The sequence below is a fragment of the Pongo abelii genome, chromosome 8 (assembly GCF_028885655.2).
Source record: "Pongo abelii isolate AG06213 chromosome 8, NHGRI_mPonAbe1-v2.0_pri, whole genome shotgun sequence".
NCBI lineage: Eukaryota > Metazoa > Chordata > Mammalia > Primates > Hominidae > Pongo > Pongo abelii.
In genome coordinates this window covers 140,036,553-140,053,479 of record NC_071993.2, presented here as the reverse complement: position 1 = coordinate 140,053,479, position 16,927 = coordinate 140,036,553, and the positions used below count along the sequence as shown (strand labels likewise).

At 52.5% G+C, this 16,927-nt stretch overlaps 1 protein-coding gene across 1 annotated transcript in view; it reads left to right on the top strand.

Annotated features, from left to right (window-relative positions):
- CFAP46 (cilia and flagella associated protein 46) overlaps positions 1 to 16,927 on the top strand; it is a 129,201-nt gene that overhangs the window by 80,610 nt on the left and 31,664 nt on the right. Inside the window, 9 exon segments of the mRNA XM_024253782.3 lie at positions 1 to 201; positions 1,365 to 1,471; positions 2,595 to 2,771; positions 3,914 to 4,049; positions 10,480 to 10,668; positions 11,380 to 11,568; positions 14,507 to 14,641; positions 14,717 to 14,896; positions 15,363 to 15,533. Coding sequence (XP_024109550.2) covers positions 1 to 201; positions 1,365 to 1,471; positions 2,595 to 2,771; positions 3,914 to 4,049; positions 10,480 to 10,668; positions 11,380 to 11,568; positions 14,507 to 14,641; positions 14,717 to 14,896; positions 15,363 to 15,533 — 1,485 coding nt within the window.

Below are 16,927 nucleotides of genomic sequence, written 5' to 3'. Positions count from 1 at the left end.
GAGCTGGATGAGCCTTGTGCAGAGGCCCAGTGCCTGCTCCTCCTCGCACAGTTGGCCAACAAGGAGAAAAACCATGGACAAGCCAAGAAAATGATCGCACAGGCCCAGCACCTGGGCGGAAGTGAGGAGTTCTGGTACAATTCCACTCTGACCCTGGCAGAGGCGCTCTTGTCTATGGAACACTCAGGAAGAGAAGCTACGGTAAGAGGCACGGGGACCGGGGGCTGCATGTTGGGTGCCGGGCCAGGTGCTTGGTGGAGAGGAAGGGCGTCCATGGGGCTCTGCCTGGCAGACCACTGATGACACCCCTGGATCCATCCCTGCCCACACTCAGACACGCCGGTATCCATCCCCACCTCTCCTCAGGCCCGTGTCTGTCCCCGCCCACCCATCCTCAGGCCTGTATCCATGCCTGCCTGTCCCCAGACACACCCGTATCCACCCCGCCTGTCCTCAGGCCTGTATCCATGCCTGCCTGTCCTCAGACACACCCGTATCCACCCCCGCCTGTCCTCAGGCCTGTATCCATGCCTGCCTGTCCCCAGACACACCCGTATCCACCCCCGCCTGTCCTCAGGCCTGTATCCATGCCTGCCTGTCCTCAGACACACTCGTATCCACCCCCGCCTGTCCTCAGGCCTGTATCCATGCCTGCCTGTCCTCAGACACACCCGTATCCACCCCCGCCTGTCCTCAGGCCTGTATCCATGCCTGCCTGTCCTCAGACACACCCGTATCCACCCCCGCCTGTCCTCAGGCCTGTATCCATGCCTGCCTGTCCCCAGACACACCCGTATCCACCCCCACCCACCCATCCTCAGGCCTGTATCCATGCCTGCCCGCCCTCAGACACACCCGTATCCACCCCCGCCTGTCCTCAGGCCTGTATCCATGCCTGCCTGTCCCCAGACACACCCGTATCCACCCCACCTGTCCTCAGGCCTGTATCCATGCCTGCCTGTCCCCAGACACACCCGTATCCACCCCGCCTGTCCTCAGGCCTGTATCCATGCCTGCCTGTCCCCAGACACACCCGTATCCACCCCGCCTGTCCTCAGGCCTGTATCCATGCCTGCCTGTCCCCAGACACACCCGTATCCACCCCGCCTGTCCTCAGGCCTGTATCCATGCCTGCCTGTCCCCAGACACACCCGTATCCACCCCCACCCACCCATCCTCAGGCCTGTATCCATGCCTGCCTGTCCCCAGACACACCCGTATCCACCCCGCCTGTCCTCAGGCCTGTATCCATGCCTGCCTGTCCCCAGACACACCCGTATCCACCCCCACCCACCCATCCTCAGGCCTGTATCCATGCCTGCCCGCCCTCAGACACACCCGTATCCACCCCCGCCTGTCCTCAGGTGTGTCACATATTTCAGAAGCTCATCAATGCCTTCAAGATCCTCAAGAAAGAAAGACCAAACCGATTGCCTTTACTGGAATTCATGATCACAGACCTAGAAGCCAGGTAACTCTTTGTAAGAAACACTTCATTAGCGCGAAAGCTGTGGTTTCCTCTTTTCCATCTGCAATTTTTGTGCCATACGTTAAGCCTGTGCAAGTTCAGAGACCCACATCATGGGGCCACACATCCACAGCTTTCCGTGCAGCTCCAGAAAGCTCCAGAAGTTTCCTGAGCTTGCTTCAGACTTTCTTTGAGAAGTGGACCTTCCATCCACATGTCCCATCTGTTTGGCTTAGAAAGTCAACTTCAGGGCCTTGGGAAGGGCCTAGGAAACCTTTTCCTCTAAGGTGGTGGTGTGAGTATAAATTTGTAGGGAGTGTGTTCTTACAGCTTTCACAAAACCCTTGCCGCCGGCACGCCTCCCTCATTGCCGTTTATCAACGCCCTGTCTCTGTCGCCCAGGCTGGAGTGCAGTGGTGCAATCTCAGCTCACTGCAACCTCCGACTCCCTGGTTCAAGTGATTCTCCTGCCTCAGCCTCCCAAGTTGCTGGGATTACAGGCCGCGCCACCATGCCCGGCTAATTTTTGTATTTTTAGTGGAGATAGGGTTTCACCATGTTGGCCAGGATGGCGACGCCGTCCCTTCCAAATCGGAATCACAGGCTCCAACGCAGCGGACCTTTTCAAGGAGCTGGCTTTGGTTTTCAGACCCCAGCAACACGGATTTCTGCCTGACTCAGGCTTTCCTTGTGTTCTGCTGCATCTTTGTGGAGCTGCCTGCATCGGCTCGAGGGCAGCCCAGAGCCCTGCTGTGGCTGCTCCGGGGCGGCGGCCTCGTGCCTGCGCTCTCTGCCTCCCTTCTGACCTTGCCCTGCGCCCCCCAGCTGCAGCGTGTGAACAGCCCAACGCTTCAGCGTGGGTTTCTGTCCACTAGTGAGTCAAGTAGGAGATGGTTTTTGAATTTCTGCCTGGATACGGTGCTGGGGTGGGGCTTGTTAGTTTCTGATTTTATCACGTGCGATCACAGAATGAGGCCCGTGTGATGTTGATTTTTGAGAAATGCTCCGAGAGTGTTTCTTCGAGCATCCCTGGATGAACACCAGGGAGAACAGCGGCAGCCCCGCCGCAAGCCCTGACGCGGCCCTGGGGCTTCTGACTCCAGGCCCCAAACCATCCCTCCGTCAGGTGCCTGAGCCTGCGGGTCAGAGTTGCACAGCAGTCAGCGGTCACCGAACCCACAGAGTGCTCGTTGCTACTGAAAGAGATGGACGATGGCCTGTTGGAAATTGAGAGAAAGTTTATCGACTGTGGCTGCAAAGAGAATTGTGTTGACGTAAAACTAGAGCGTGCGAAGATCAAGAGGTAAGGCTGCCTCCGCGCCCCCTGCACGGGAGTCACTGCTTCTCCCACACACAACACGCCCAGCACCATCCTGCCTTCTGGGCCTGGCTCACCCCAGCTGCACCCCCTCGGGGTCCACAGGCCCCTCCCCTGGGAAGCTGCCAGCTGCTGCCTCAGCCACACGTTCTGATCACATGCCCAGCCCTCCCCATTGGGGGAGCCCCCGTTGCCCCTGACAGGGCCTCCTTCTGGCCCCAGCCCTGCGGCTGCCCACACCTCCCTCGAGGGCACCCACATTGGGCCTTGCACCTCCAGCCCTTGGCAGACACGCACAGACATACAGCACCACCCACCCCCACCAGCCACAGGCACACGCGCATTGCACACACGCACCCATGCCCAGGCCCAGGTCACACGCGCACATGCCGAGCACAGCCCTGAGCTGCTTGCAGGGCCCTGACCTCAGGAGGCGGCCCCACCCTGCATGGCTCTGTAGCCCGGCCCCAGGCAGCATCTCATGGGCTGCTCCCACCGAGGGCAGGGCCCGCACAGCCCTGATGCCAGCCGTCCCCACCACAGCAGCTGCCAGTCACCCCGCCGTGGCAAAAGCCTCCCTGGCCCCGCCCACTGCCCTGTCCCCAACCTGGGGCCGCCCCCAGCAAAGCCTCCCTGGCCCCATCCACCACCCTGCCCCCAAGCTGGGGCCGCCCCCACTTGTCCACATGCAAGCGTCTCGACACGGTGGGCCCAGTGCGGGCGTGCAGAAGCCTGTGCGAGGGAAGTGTAACCCACCACAAGGTCTCATCTGAGCCGTGTCCGTTACTGTGGATGTCGTACATTGTCCTTGCAGAAGTTCAGTTAGCTGATCAAACCCAGCCTGCTGGGTAAAGCTGATGCTGTGGAATTGCTTCAGCAAATCTCCTTCAAGCGCAGATTTAATTTTTATAACCATAATACACTGTACATACTGCATTATTCGAGCTTCTTAAACCTCTAAGACGTATTGAGGATGTCTTTACATGTTAGCTATTTTAAAACATCATTTTAAGCACTAATAAAATATACAGTATAATGATAGAAAATGACATATTAAATATTTAGTAATAATAACATAATGTTTTAACATTTTTTTGTTCCAAATTCCATTCTTATGTCTTATAAAGGTTACGTGCCCAGAACGAGAAAGATGAAGAACAAAAAACCGCGTATTACTTGGAAGCGTATGGCCTGGCCCAGGGCGCCGTAGCTGAGGAAGAAGGGAGGCTTCACAGCGTCCAGGGCCTATTGTCACTTCAAGACGTAAGCAAGTGTCCTGGTTCCTGTGCACACTGGGTCACTCCCACCGGGATATAAACCCCACTTAACTTACCTTACAAGCCAGCTGACTTCTGCTTCTAGCTGAAATGGAGTAACAGGGACCAGATACTCCCCCATCTGAAACAACGAAAAAACAAACAGTGTGTGAAACAAAGACTTTGAGAACACTAGACGTCAGCAATGACAGGCAGTGGTCCCCGAGCTAAGGTCTGAGCTCACCACAGTGGCTCGGGTGGAGTCCGCTGGTGACCTGAGTCACAGGATGGAGCCGAGAGCCTGGGGACAGCCAGGCACTGCCACTCACGAGACAGAGCCCCGGGGAGGGCTGCACAGAGAGAAAACCCCAAGACCTTCGGGGGAGGCCCCGGAGTGTCCTGCCAAGGACTGATCAGCACGTTCTTGAGAGGAAGCTACCCCATGCTGGGGAAGAACCACCCAAAAGGGTTCTAGGGTGGGAACAGCACCTGCTTCACCAGCCGGATTGGAAAACCTCATGATCCCTGGGGCATCGGGCAAAGCAGACACAGGGCCTTGCCTCAGTCGGGGGTCATGAGGCCTGGGTGAGCACCGCTCCAGACCTGCCTGAGAGACCCTAGAAGGCAGACCTGAAAGGACCCAGCTATTTCCTTTGAGAAGATAACTGTCCCGGAACAGAGCCCAAGCCTGAAGAACACATACAGGAATGCAGAAATGCCCACCAGACCCCAAAGGAAGACAAAGCCCAAATGTCTGGCAACCAATAAAATATTGCTGTATAGAAAAGCAGGAAAATAGGGAGAATAATTGATCAATCAAAAGCAAATTGATCCATGGGCACAGATATTGGAAGACAAGTTATCACTGTATTCTATATGTTCAGAAAGCTAAGTAGAAATGGTGGAGATATAAAAGGAAGACAAACCCAAACTTTCAGGGTGAAAACCACAACACAGGAGATGAAGAAGGCACCAGGTGGGTGAATGACAACGATGGCAGGAGAAAACACTGGAGAACTTAGAGACATAACAACAGAAACTTTTAAAAATGAAGAGAAGATGAAATTAAAAAGAACAAAACTTAAAGTCACACAGTTTTAAGTGCACGAATATAGGTGTAATTGGAATCCTGGGAGAATAGGAGAAAGTAGAATAAACAGAATAATTTGAATAACTAATGACTGAAAATTTTCCAAATTTGATAAAAATAAATACAAACCCACAGATCCAAGAAGGTGAATGAGTCCCAAGCACAAGAACTAGAAAGAGGAATGAAACTATATCAGGGCACACCATAACCAAACGCTTTAACACCAGTGACAAGAAGAGCATCTTGGCATCAGCCAGAGAGCACTGCCTATTGTGTGCAGAGTGACAGAGGTGAATGGCGCAGCTTCCCGCAGGGGCAGTGTAGCTGAGAGCCCAGCGCGGGGACCTCTGTGAAGGCCAAGAGGACACACTGCCAACCTGGAATTCTATACCCAGAAAATATGATTCTTGGTGAGATAAAGATGTTTCTCCAAACACTCGAGAGCTGAAGGAAGGCGTCCTCAGTGGCTGCGCCCTGCAGGAGCTCTTGGAGTCAGTCCTGCAGGCAGAAGGAAGCCACACCCACTGGAAGTGTGGATCCACACAGGTGCATGGAGAGCCTCGAACACGTAAACTCCAGGGGAAAGTGTGTCCAATTCTTCTTCTAAAAATCACTCTAAAAGATAATTGGCTGCTTAAACAATAATAACAATGTAGTACTGGGTCTATAACATGTAAAAATGTATGACAACAATAGCATAAAGATTGGGAGGTCAGTAACAAATGCAAGGTTTCTACGCTCTTCGTGAAGTGATATCATACACTACATACCAAAACAGCCACAGAAATACCAGAATACAGATATATGCTGCATGAGCCAAGAAAGGAGATAAATGGAAATCATAACAAGTATTCATTCGTCCCCCTGAAAGCAGAAAAAAGAAAAAGAATAAAGGACAGGTGAGACCAACAGAAAATAAACAGCAAGATGATAACCTTAGACCTAATCATGGAATAATCACATGAAATTTAAATAATCAGAGCACCCTCAGTTAAAAGAATTTGTCAGATTATATAAAAAAGCAAAACCCAACTATGGGCTACCTACAAGAAAGCCACTTTAAATATTAAGACATAAATAGGTTAGAAGAATGGAAAAAATAAACCATGCTAACACTAATGAAAAGAAAGCTGGAGTGGCTATATTAACAACACACACAGCCGATTTTGGAAAAAAGAATATTGCCAAGGATGAACAAACTCATTTTATAGTGCAAACGGCTCAACCAGTCAAGAGGCTATAAGTGCAAACATTTCTGTACCTAATAACAGAGTTTCACATCAATGAAGCAAAAACTGATAGAATTGCAATGGAGAAATAGACAACTCTACAATTACAGTCAGATTTCAGTTCCTCTCTCTCGGTATTAGTAGAACAAGTAGCCAGAAAATCAGCAAATCACTAGAAGATTTTAACAACACTACCAACCAATATGACCTGAAGATATTTCTAGAACATTCACCCAACAACAGCAGAATAAGATGCTCTTCGTGTGCACATGAACATGTTTCAACATGGACTGTATTTTGGACCATAAAACAAGTCTCAATAAATTTAAAAGATTAAGTTATACAAAATATGTACTGGTGCCACAATCTAAATTAGAAATCAGGAACAGAAAGATAGATAAATCCATAGAAACAGGGCAAGGAGGATGAGGGATGATTTTTTAATGGGTGAGGGGTTTCCTTTTGGAGTGATGAAAATGTTGTGGAATTAGAGATGATGGTGGCACAATGTTGTGAATGTGTAAGTGCCACTGAATTGTATATTTTTAAATGGTTAATTTTGTGTTATGTGACTTTTACTTCAGTTAAAAAAAACAGAAAGCTGGCCGGGCACGGTGGCTCACGCGTGTAATCCCATCACTTTGGGAGGCTGAGGAGGGCAGATCACGAGGTCAGGAGATCGAGACCATCCTGGCTAACACGGTGAAACCCCATCTCCACTAAAAATACAAAAAATTAGCCGGGCCTGGTGGCAGGCGCCTGTAGTCCCAGCTACTCGGGAGGCTGAGGCAGGAGAATGGCGTGAACCCAGCGGGGAAGAGCTTGCAGTGAGTGGCGATTACGCCACTGCACTCCAGCCTGGGCAACACAGCGAAACTCCATCTCAGAGAAAAACACACACACACACACACACACACACAGAAAGCTATGTATGTGCGAAACACCAAAGATTTGAAAAGTAAGTAGCAAACGTCACCATAACTGTGGGCCACAGAAGAAATCAAGGGGCAAGTATTTTGAACTGAAGGGAATAAAAAAACACCTATCAAAGTGTTTAAGATGTTGCCAATGCAATACCGAGATGGAAATTTACAGCACTAAACACCTGTAGGAGAAATGGGAAAAGATTCAAATCAATTACTTCAGCCTGCACCTTACAAAACTATAAAAAGAGCAAACTCAGTTCCCAAATAAGCAGAGAAATAAAAATTAAAGATCAGAGTGGCGATCAATCAGTGAAAGAGAAAACAGAAAAATGAAAGAGAAAAATAATGAAACCGAAGCTAGTTCTTTGAAAAGATCGGTAAATTGAAAAACTTCTAGTCAGACGGATCAGAAAAAAAAGATGACATAAATTACCACTATCAGAAATGAGAGACACAATTTCTCCATGGATTCTACAGATACTGAAAGGATAATAAGCGAATCATATTACAAACAACTTTATGCTAATATATTTGCCAACTTAGACGAAATGGAAAAATTCCTTGAAAGCATGAACTACCAAAGCTCACTCAAAAAGAAAGAGATGGCCTGAGTAGCCCTATATATTTTAAATTTTTAATTTGTAATTAATTAAAAGCATTCTCACAAAGGAAATGTCAAGCCCAGATGGCTTTACTAGTGAATTCTGCCAAATATTTAAGAAAAAATAATACCAGTTCTACACAAATTGTTCTAGAAAATTGAAAAGGAGAGAAAGACTTTTTCTATGATGCGAATATTACCTTGATACCAAAACAAGATAAAAACATTAACAACAACAAAAAGCTACTGACCAGCATTCCTTGTGAGCAAAATTTTAGCAAATTAAATCCCACAATATATAAAAAGGATAATACATCATAACCAAGCCAAGGTTACCCCAGGAATAGTTTAACATTAAAAAATTAATTAATTTCACCATATTTTTTCAAAACTAACAAAAACCATATGATCATCTTTGTGGATGCAGGAAAAGCATTTGACAAAATTCAACACCCATTCCTGGTAAACACTCCTAGCAAACAATTAATAGAGGAAAACTTCCTCAACCTGATAAAGGACATCTGTGAAAAAGCTAGAGCTAACGTCACAATTATGGGAGAAAGACTGATGCCCCTTTCGATAAGGACAAAGACGAGGATGTGCCCTCTTCTCACCTGTGTTCCATGTTGACATGGGAGTTCTGGCCTATGGAGTCAGACAGGAAAAAAGGAAATTAAAAGCATCCAGATTGGAAAGGAAGGAATGAAACTGTTTTTATTCACAGATAACATAGTTGTCTGCATACACAGTCATATGCAATCCACCAAAAAATAAAGCTACTGATACTGAGTTTAGTAAGGTTGCAGGCTATAAGAACAATATGCAGATATCAGTTGTATATTTCTACATACTAGAAATAATCAGATATTTAAAAATTTTAAACCATTTTATGACAGCATTTAAAAATGAAATTTGTCCTCAAAATGTGAGAACTTGTACTCTGAGAACTACAAAAGATAACTGAGAAAAATTTGAGAATACCTAGGTAAATGGAGAAACGCATCATGTCTGTGGATCAGGATCTGAGAATTCCTAAGTAACTGGAGAAACATACCATGTCTGTGGATCAGAGGACTTAGTATTGTTAAGTTGTTGATTCTCCCTAAATTGTCTGTACCCCAATCAAGATCACTGCAGGCTTTTTTGGAGAAAATGACAAAATGACTTTAAAACTCATATGAGAATACAAAAGGCCTAACATGGCCAACACAGCTTTGAAAAGGAAGAATGAAATTGGAGAGTCTGACACCGCCTGATTTTAAGGCCTAGTACAGACAGGTGCGGGAACCCAGGTGGTGTGGCTGTCGTGTAAACGTCAACACACGGTCAGCGGAACAAAGCAGGATCCAGGCGGGGGCCCCACACGTACCGGAAAGTGATCTTCAGCAAAGGCACGAGGCAGCTAGCCGAAGAAAGGATTATCCCCCTCCAAAACAACCCACTTCACTTCATGCCTCGCACCATATGTAAAAATTTACTCCAAATAAATTGTAGACCTAAATATAAGGGCTAAAATCATGAAGCTTCCAGAAGAACACATAGGAAAATACCTTTGTGACCTCAGGTTTGGCAAGGATTTCTTATTTAGGACACGTAAAGTATGAGCCATAAGGTAATAAATTGATAGCTTGGACCTCTCTTCAAAAGACACTATGAAGAGGAGGAAAAGACAAGTCACCAACAGGAGGGAACATTTACACATCCTCTATCTGATAAAGATATTGTATCCAGAATGAATAAAGAGCTCTCAAAAGTTAATAACCCAATAAAACATGAGCAAAATATTTTAACAGACACTTCCCCCAAAGAAAATATGTGGGTGGCATATAAGCACATGAAAAGATGAACATCATTAGCCAACTAGGGACACGCAAATTGTAGCCATCATTAGAAACCACCACACACCGATTAAAACGGCTGTGATGTAAAAGACCAACCACACCAGATGTTGGGAAGGGTGTGGAGAGACCAGGGCCCTAAGCGCCAATGGTACAGCTGCTGCAGGAGAAAGTTTGCCTGTTTCCTAAAAATTACACACAGGCCTACCCAGGACCCAGCCTTTCCACTCCTGCGTGTTTACTTGCTCGTGAATGTTCGCGGCAGCTTTATTCGTAGTAGCCCCAGAACTGGAAATAAAATATTTGAATAGATAAGCAGGGTGTGGCACGTGCACACGGTCACCGACGCCAGCTGTGAGAGGGAAGGAGTGTGCGTGCAGCCGCGTGGGGGAGTCTCACGGTGACTTCGCCGAGGAAAATGAACCAGACAGAAAGACCGCACGCTGTGCGCCTCCACTTAGGTACAGTTCTGGAAAATGCCAACGACTGCAGGGCGCCGGCAGGCAGCTAGGTGACCGGGAGGGAACACGAGGCGGGGGTGAAGAGATTTGGGGGTGAGGGCTACTGTATTATCTGGAAGGTGGTGATGGTTTCACGGGTGCATTCGTGATCAAAGTGTGTCAGTTTTCCACTGTAGATCTGTGCAGTTTATTATGAGTTTCTTATGTCGGTTATGCCTCGTCCAAGCCGTGGGGATGTAGATTCAGGCTTACCAGAAGCTTCCGTGCTTCAGAGGCATCCTGACCCCCTCAGTTGCAGAACGTCAACACGCCCCTGATGAGGAAGCTGGCGCGCCTCAAGCTCGGCCTCGTGGAAATGGCTCTGGACATGCTCCAGTTCATCTGGGAGGAGGCCCACGGGCAGCAGAGTGACCAGGGGTCCCTGGAGAAGCTGCTGGCAGACTATCTGCAGAACACCAGTGACTACACTTCCATCGGCCTGGTAATTGCTGGGGTCACAGATTCCCTGTGGAGGGAGCACCAGGCCACAGTGCAGCTGAGGGGACCCCCGTTCCAGCAGGAGCCGTCTCCATCACTGTGCACCTGGCCGTGCAGGTCAGCTGGGAACCTCTTGCAGCAGGGGGAGCTCCCGGGCATTGTCTCACCATTCGAGGAGACTGAATTGGCTCATAAAATCGAGGTCCCATTGCGGGAGTGTTTCCTGTATGACCCACAGCTGCCCTTCCCGACTCCTGAATTTGCTTTGACTAATTAATCCGTATTAATAATTAATGCATATGTGGATTAAAGAGCTCAATAGAGGTGGACTCCATTTTGGTAAAAAAAAGAAGTTGAATATGTAGAATGTTTCGAGGGAAATATACATTCTTCCATTTTACGTTTTCTTAGACTTCATGAAACATGACTCAAATTAATTTACATAAGTATAAATGGACCAAAGACGGGCCTAAAACTGATTTGTCAGTGAGCTCTGAATTAAGGTTCTATGAGCAGACGTCTGTGACCCCCACACCAGAGCCCCGGAGACCCTCCCTGCGCGTGCAGCACCCTGCGGGGCAGGCAGGGCTGTTTCTCAGAGCTCCCCAGTGTCCCCACCCACAGGGGACACCAGAGGGCGGGCTCACTGGGTCCCCTGGGCAGGGTGGGCGGTTGCCCTTGGGGTGGCAGCTGTAACATGTCTGTCTTTTCGAAGCAATGGTTCACGCTGAAGCGGACTCTGGCACACGGGGCACTGGCGCAGCTGGGGAGCCTGCAGCCGCTGAGCGTGGGCTGTGTGGAGATCCGCGCCCGGCTCCTGGGCCTGGCCGGGAGGGCCCTGCACCTGCTGGCCATGCAAGCTGACCCTGTGCGCCCTGCCTGCTACTGGGAGGAGGGCCCCTCGGTAGGTGCTCCTGCTTCTATCCCAAGTCTGGCTCCGACACCTGTTGCCCGTGCCTAAAAAACACAAGCAAAGTGTTTAGAACTCCTGTGATTGTAGCAGACAAATTGTGTCATCCTCCGTTAAGAAGGGCATGGCCCCAGGAAGAGAGAAAAATGTAGGAAGGCATGAGGGAAGAAATGGGGCTGGCGAAACACAGGCCTTCGGATCAGACCTGGGAGGGAACCACAGCGTCTGTGGAGTAGGCAGGGAGGGCAGGCAGGCACGTGGGTCGACCCGCACCAGCACGGAGCCAGCCCACCCCAGCACGCAGCCCGCCCCAATCCAGCCCTGTGCTGGCGAGCATGGAGCAACGCAACTGGTGTCTCCCGCAGCAGCGGCTCTGGCTGGGCCCCGCGCAGGGACCTGGGGAGTTCAGAAGCTGCAGGAGCGGCCTAGGGTGGGCCTGAGCACCGGGTGCCGTGGCCCCCATACCAGTGCACAGCAGGGCCAGCCCTGGGCGGCCTTGGCTCCCCTCCATCCCCCACCCCCTACGGCCCAGGGAGGCTGTTGCCTTAGTGCCCAGGTGGCTCTAAGAAGGGCAGTCGGGACCTTCTTCACCCTCAGCCCAGGGCCCACCCTTCTCCAGAAGGCTGCAAGGCTGCCCAGCAGGGCTGAGTCAGCTGCAGGAGTGACCTGCTCCCTCAGACCCTGGTGATGGCCCCTACAAGCCACGCAAGCCCCCAGGTCACCTTCCTAAACACCTGTGCAGAAGCCAGCTCCTCCCCAGGAAGGCACCTGCCCCAGCAGAGAAGCTGGGCTCGTCCCCACACACCAGCTCCTCAGGAAGACGCCCTCAGGGACCGGAGCAACCACACTGTGTGTGCCCGGCTCCACGCCCAGGGCAATCCCCCCACCAGGTGCCGTGCAGCCCTGGGTCGGCCCTGAGATGTTGTCTGTCCTGCGTCCTCAGGACCTAGCACAGGACTTGACGTAGCCCGAGTGAATTGATGGAATCGTGGCTCTCGGTGCAACCAGCCTCCATTGGCCGGCTTGGGCCCGGGTAGCGGGTGGGCATGGACCAGAAGCGAGGGTCCGCAGGGCCGCCTCTGAGCTGCGTCCTCATCCGTGAATGCTGCTGATGGTGCCCCAGCGAGGAGGGGCCGGGGAAGAGCAGACGTCAAGTCCCGTGTGGTGCGCGCAGGGGTCTTCTGCAGCCCCCACCCCATGCAGGCCAGGCCGGACGTACCTGCCTTTTGCTGTCCTTAGATATGATTTATGTTGTTGTCCAGCTTCTTGAAATCAAAGCTTAAATCAAGGTTTTTCTGGCTTTTTTCTTGTATTCAAGGGTGTATTTTTCCTCTAACCCCCATTTTAGTCTCCCAAGTTTTGATGCGTAGGATTGACACGGTCTAGGGTTGCTGGTCACGTTGTCTAAGGTGTTACCCGAGCGCGTTGTCCATTGTCTCACAACCCAGAAAATTAAGGTGCGTGGACACAGGGAGAGGTTACAGCGAAAGTTTAATAAGTGAAAAAAAAAAAGCTCTCTGCGGCGGAGAGGGGGCCCGAGTCGGTTCCCGTTTTCACAGTTGAATCCAAACGCTGTGATAAGAAAGTCCGCTCCTCTCTTTCACTGTTCTTGTGACTTCCTTATCTGTGCCGCTGCGGACATGTCTTTAGGGAGCCCAAAGCGCAGCCTCTTGTTTGTGCAGCTGTGGGTGTGTTTTGGATAAGCCCCCTACCCCCTCCCACAGCCCATGCAGGTTCCCTCGGAGCCCACCGTGTTCATGCCTGAAAAGGGGAGGAAACTTTTCCCGGGAGCCGGCTGATGACCTGGAAAACGAAGGCTTCTCTGCTGCCCCTCCCCGCTCACCAGTGCTGCTGCAGCTTGGTTTTGTCCAGCAGCTGTCTCCGCCTGTGGCTGTGACATTTCAGGCTGTTTCTCCAAGGACCAGCCTTGGCTGTCGGCCTCACTGACTTTTCCTTTTCTCTTCCCTCAGTATTTTCATTCTCTAAGTCTGCTTTATAAATTCCATTGCAATTTCTCGTTTGACTGACTTGATGATTGTATCTTGTTTAATTTCAAGGCAACTGTGTTTCTCACGGGTCTGTTTTCGTGACTGACTTCCAGTTTAATGTCCTGGTGGTTGAAAACACACCGAGTGGTCTCGGTCCTGGGGACTCTGCAGTGGCTGCACGTGGTGCAGCCCTGGTCGGTTTTGGTAAATGTTCTGCACACACCTGAATGGCGTGTGCTCCGTCGTGAAAGGGGCCAGGCTCCGTGCATGTCAGGTGGCCATGGCTGCCCTGCCTCCAGCGTGCTTGCTGGTTTCTGCCCGCATTCAGGCAGCCTACTAGAACGGGGATGTGTCCATCACTCCTTCCCAATTTCTATCAATGTTTTCCTTATTTTGACGCCTGATCATTGGGTGCATATATAGATTTGACGCTGCGATACCTTGTGTCCCGAAAACCCAGGGGGCTCCCTCTCAACCCAGGTTCTTCAGGGGCTGCCTGGGCTTCCTATCCCCATGTTGGTGCTTGTGTCTCGGTCAGACCAGGGGCCCCTGAGGGCCGGTGGATGCCTCGGCCTCAGTGCTGGCTGGTTCCAGGAAAGGTGTTTCCAAAGGACAGGAATGACAGCCCCCTGGGATTGTGTTGGATTCCAGGCCCACGTGACTCAGGCCAGCTTCCTCAGGGGGCTGCGTCCTCACCCTGGCTGCAGCATCCCCTCGCCCAGGCTCCAGCGTCCCCTTGCCCAGGCTCACGGGTCAGGGCCACCCTGCATCAACTCAGGGGTGGAGGGTTTGGGACAGTGAGAGGCCACGCTGCGGCCTGCGGTGCCCCCCACCGGGGGACCCTGCTGAGGAGCCCGAGCACCCCGGCCTCCCTGGGTGGGCCCTCCCCACGCTGACCAAGCAGGAACCCAGAAGTGTCTGCCAACCTGCAATGTGTGTCACAGGTGGGCGCCAAGCTGAGCGGCCTCAAGTCTCTGGAGCTGGAGGTAGAGGAAGAGGGTGCCACAAAGTCCAGCAGGGACCCGCCGGCCTCCAGGGCAGCCCCGGAGGAGCACGGCAGGAGAGGCGAGGACCTGAAGGTGCGGCTACCCCTCCCACCCCTCATGTGGCCTCTGCCCGGAGCCCAGCGTGAGCCTGAGCCTTGTGCCCCACAGCGGAGGATGGCTCTGGCCCAGCAGTACCTGGCTCAGGCGTCAGAGGTGCTGCTGCAGTGCCTACAGGTGGCCCTTGGCAGTGGCCTCCTGGATGTTGCAGCAGCCGCCAGCCTGGAGATGGTGGAGTGTGTCGGCACCCTGGACCCCGCAACTACCTGCCAGTTCCTGGCTCTGTCTCAGGTGTGTCTCTGCCCTGCGCACCTCCAGCCAGGCCCTTCATGGAGGAGGGAGGACCCCGGGCTTCGGCTGGGGCCCTCGCCTTGTCGGGACTCCATTAGAGAAGCAGGCCGCAGGCCAGGGTCCTCAAGCAGTGGGAGCCTGCCAGCCACGTAAACTTGTGGCTCAGAGAGAACATGCATTCGTGTGCTTATCCCTGAACCCCTGCATCGGGCAGACACAGAGACCCGGCAGTCGCAGGCCAGCAGGGCCCTGTCCGTGCGGACCTCACAGAGGTCCCACAGAGGGAACAAGCGTGGCCCCACGCGACTCTGCAGGTGCCAGGAGGAGCCAGCATCCCAGAGCAGCCTTGCCAGGAGAGCCAGCCCACTCCTGCTCCCAGGCTGCAGCCGCTGCGCACCCTCCGCAGGGTGCAAGGCCTCCCCGCCCAGACCTCGGGCCCCGGCACACCTCCCCTGCTCCCTTTCAGAGCTGCTCGGCATCGGAGACGATGAGGGATGTCCTGCTTACAGCCACAGCCAACACCAGCAGCTCACAGCTGGCGGCCCTGCTGCAGCTACAGCACCAGCTCCGGCGCCAAGACAGGACCACCACCAGCCTGGGTGCCAGTGTGGAGCAGAGGCTGGCTGCCGTGTCCAAGGTAAGCAGGCAGGGATGCCACTGAACCTGCCCCGGCTCTGGAGCTCGGCGGACAGACACTGCAGCCGCACAGTCCCACACCTGAGCGAGGGCAGCCTTGCTCACCCCCCAGCTCATGATCCATCCCTCCCCGTGCCCCCAGCCATGTGCGCCTGGGTCACCTCTCCAAGCCTCAGTGTCCTCCTGGTCCTTGTGGGGGTAGTAACGGCCCACCTGGGGGGTGCGGTGAGGTTGGCGAGGTCACAACTACAAACGCACAGCCAGGCCTGCAGCCAAGAGCTGACCAGCAGACGGGCCAGCAGTGTCCTGAGGGCCTCATGTGGATTGGAGCTGCATGTTCCCTACCTCTGTTTAAGGAAATATTTTACACCTTGGTCAGGTCCAAGGGTTTAATCTTGAGAAACATTTTTGTAGAGCAGGATAGCTAATGGCACCTTTTGTTCGGATTAGCAGGTGCGAATGGCAGTATTTAAAGAAAAAAGACGACGACATTTCTTGAATTGTGGGAAACAGACAAGTGTGGCCTAATGGGGCCCCTCCGTCCTTCGGCTGCGTGGCTGCCTCCCTGGTCCTCTCATTGGGGTGGATCTGACCAAATATCCCCTTGTCCAGGGCTGTTTCGTGGACAATGCTTTGCTGGTGAGGGTGGGGTGGGGGCAGCATCCGCCACTGGGTGACAGGAGCACCCCTGCCACTGTGACATCCAGAGATGTCTGCAGACATCGCCAGTAGGCGCAACATGGCCCCAGCTGAGAACTGGTGACTCAACCCAGAGGTGGAAACCTGGAAAGCTGCTGTCCTTCTGAAGCTGAGAGGACAGAGGGTGGAGGCAAGGGGCCTGCAGGCCCAGCCCAGGCGCAAGAACAGGAGAAGGTGGCACAGTCTGGCCCTGCGCCTGGAGGAAGACGCTGATGCACATGGCCCTGCTGGAGCTGGGTCCAGGAGGGTGTGCATGGCAAGCGGGAATAAAAATGGGCTAAGCCAGGCGTTGGGGGCACCTGTGGTCTAAGCTGGGCATGGGGGCACGCACCTGTAGTCCCAGCTACTCAGGAGCCTGAGGCAGGAGGATCACTTGAGCCCAGGAGTTCAAGGCTGCAGTGAGCCATGATAGTGCCTGTGAATAGCCACTGATGCCCAGCCTGACCAACATAGTGAGACCCCATCTCAAAAAAAATGGGCTGCCCCGGGCAACACTTACTGGACAGATGAGGAGCAAGCAGCCAGGCTGGCACCAGAGCACCTGCTGTGGGTGAGCTGGGCACAGGAGTCATGGCTCCCTCCCCCATGGCTGCAGACCAGGCAGAGCTCACCCCATAGGAGCTTTGGGGACCAAGGGCACCAGTGTGTGTGCAGGACTGAGTGCAGGGCCAGGAGGTGGCCTGGGGCTTGACATGT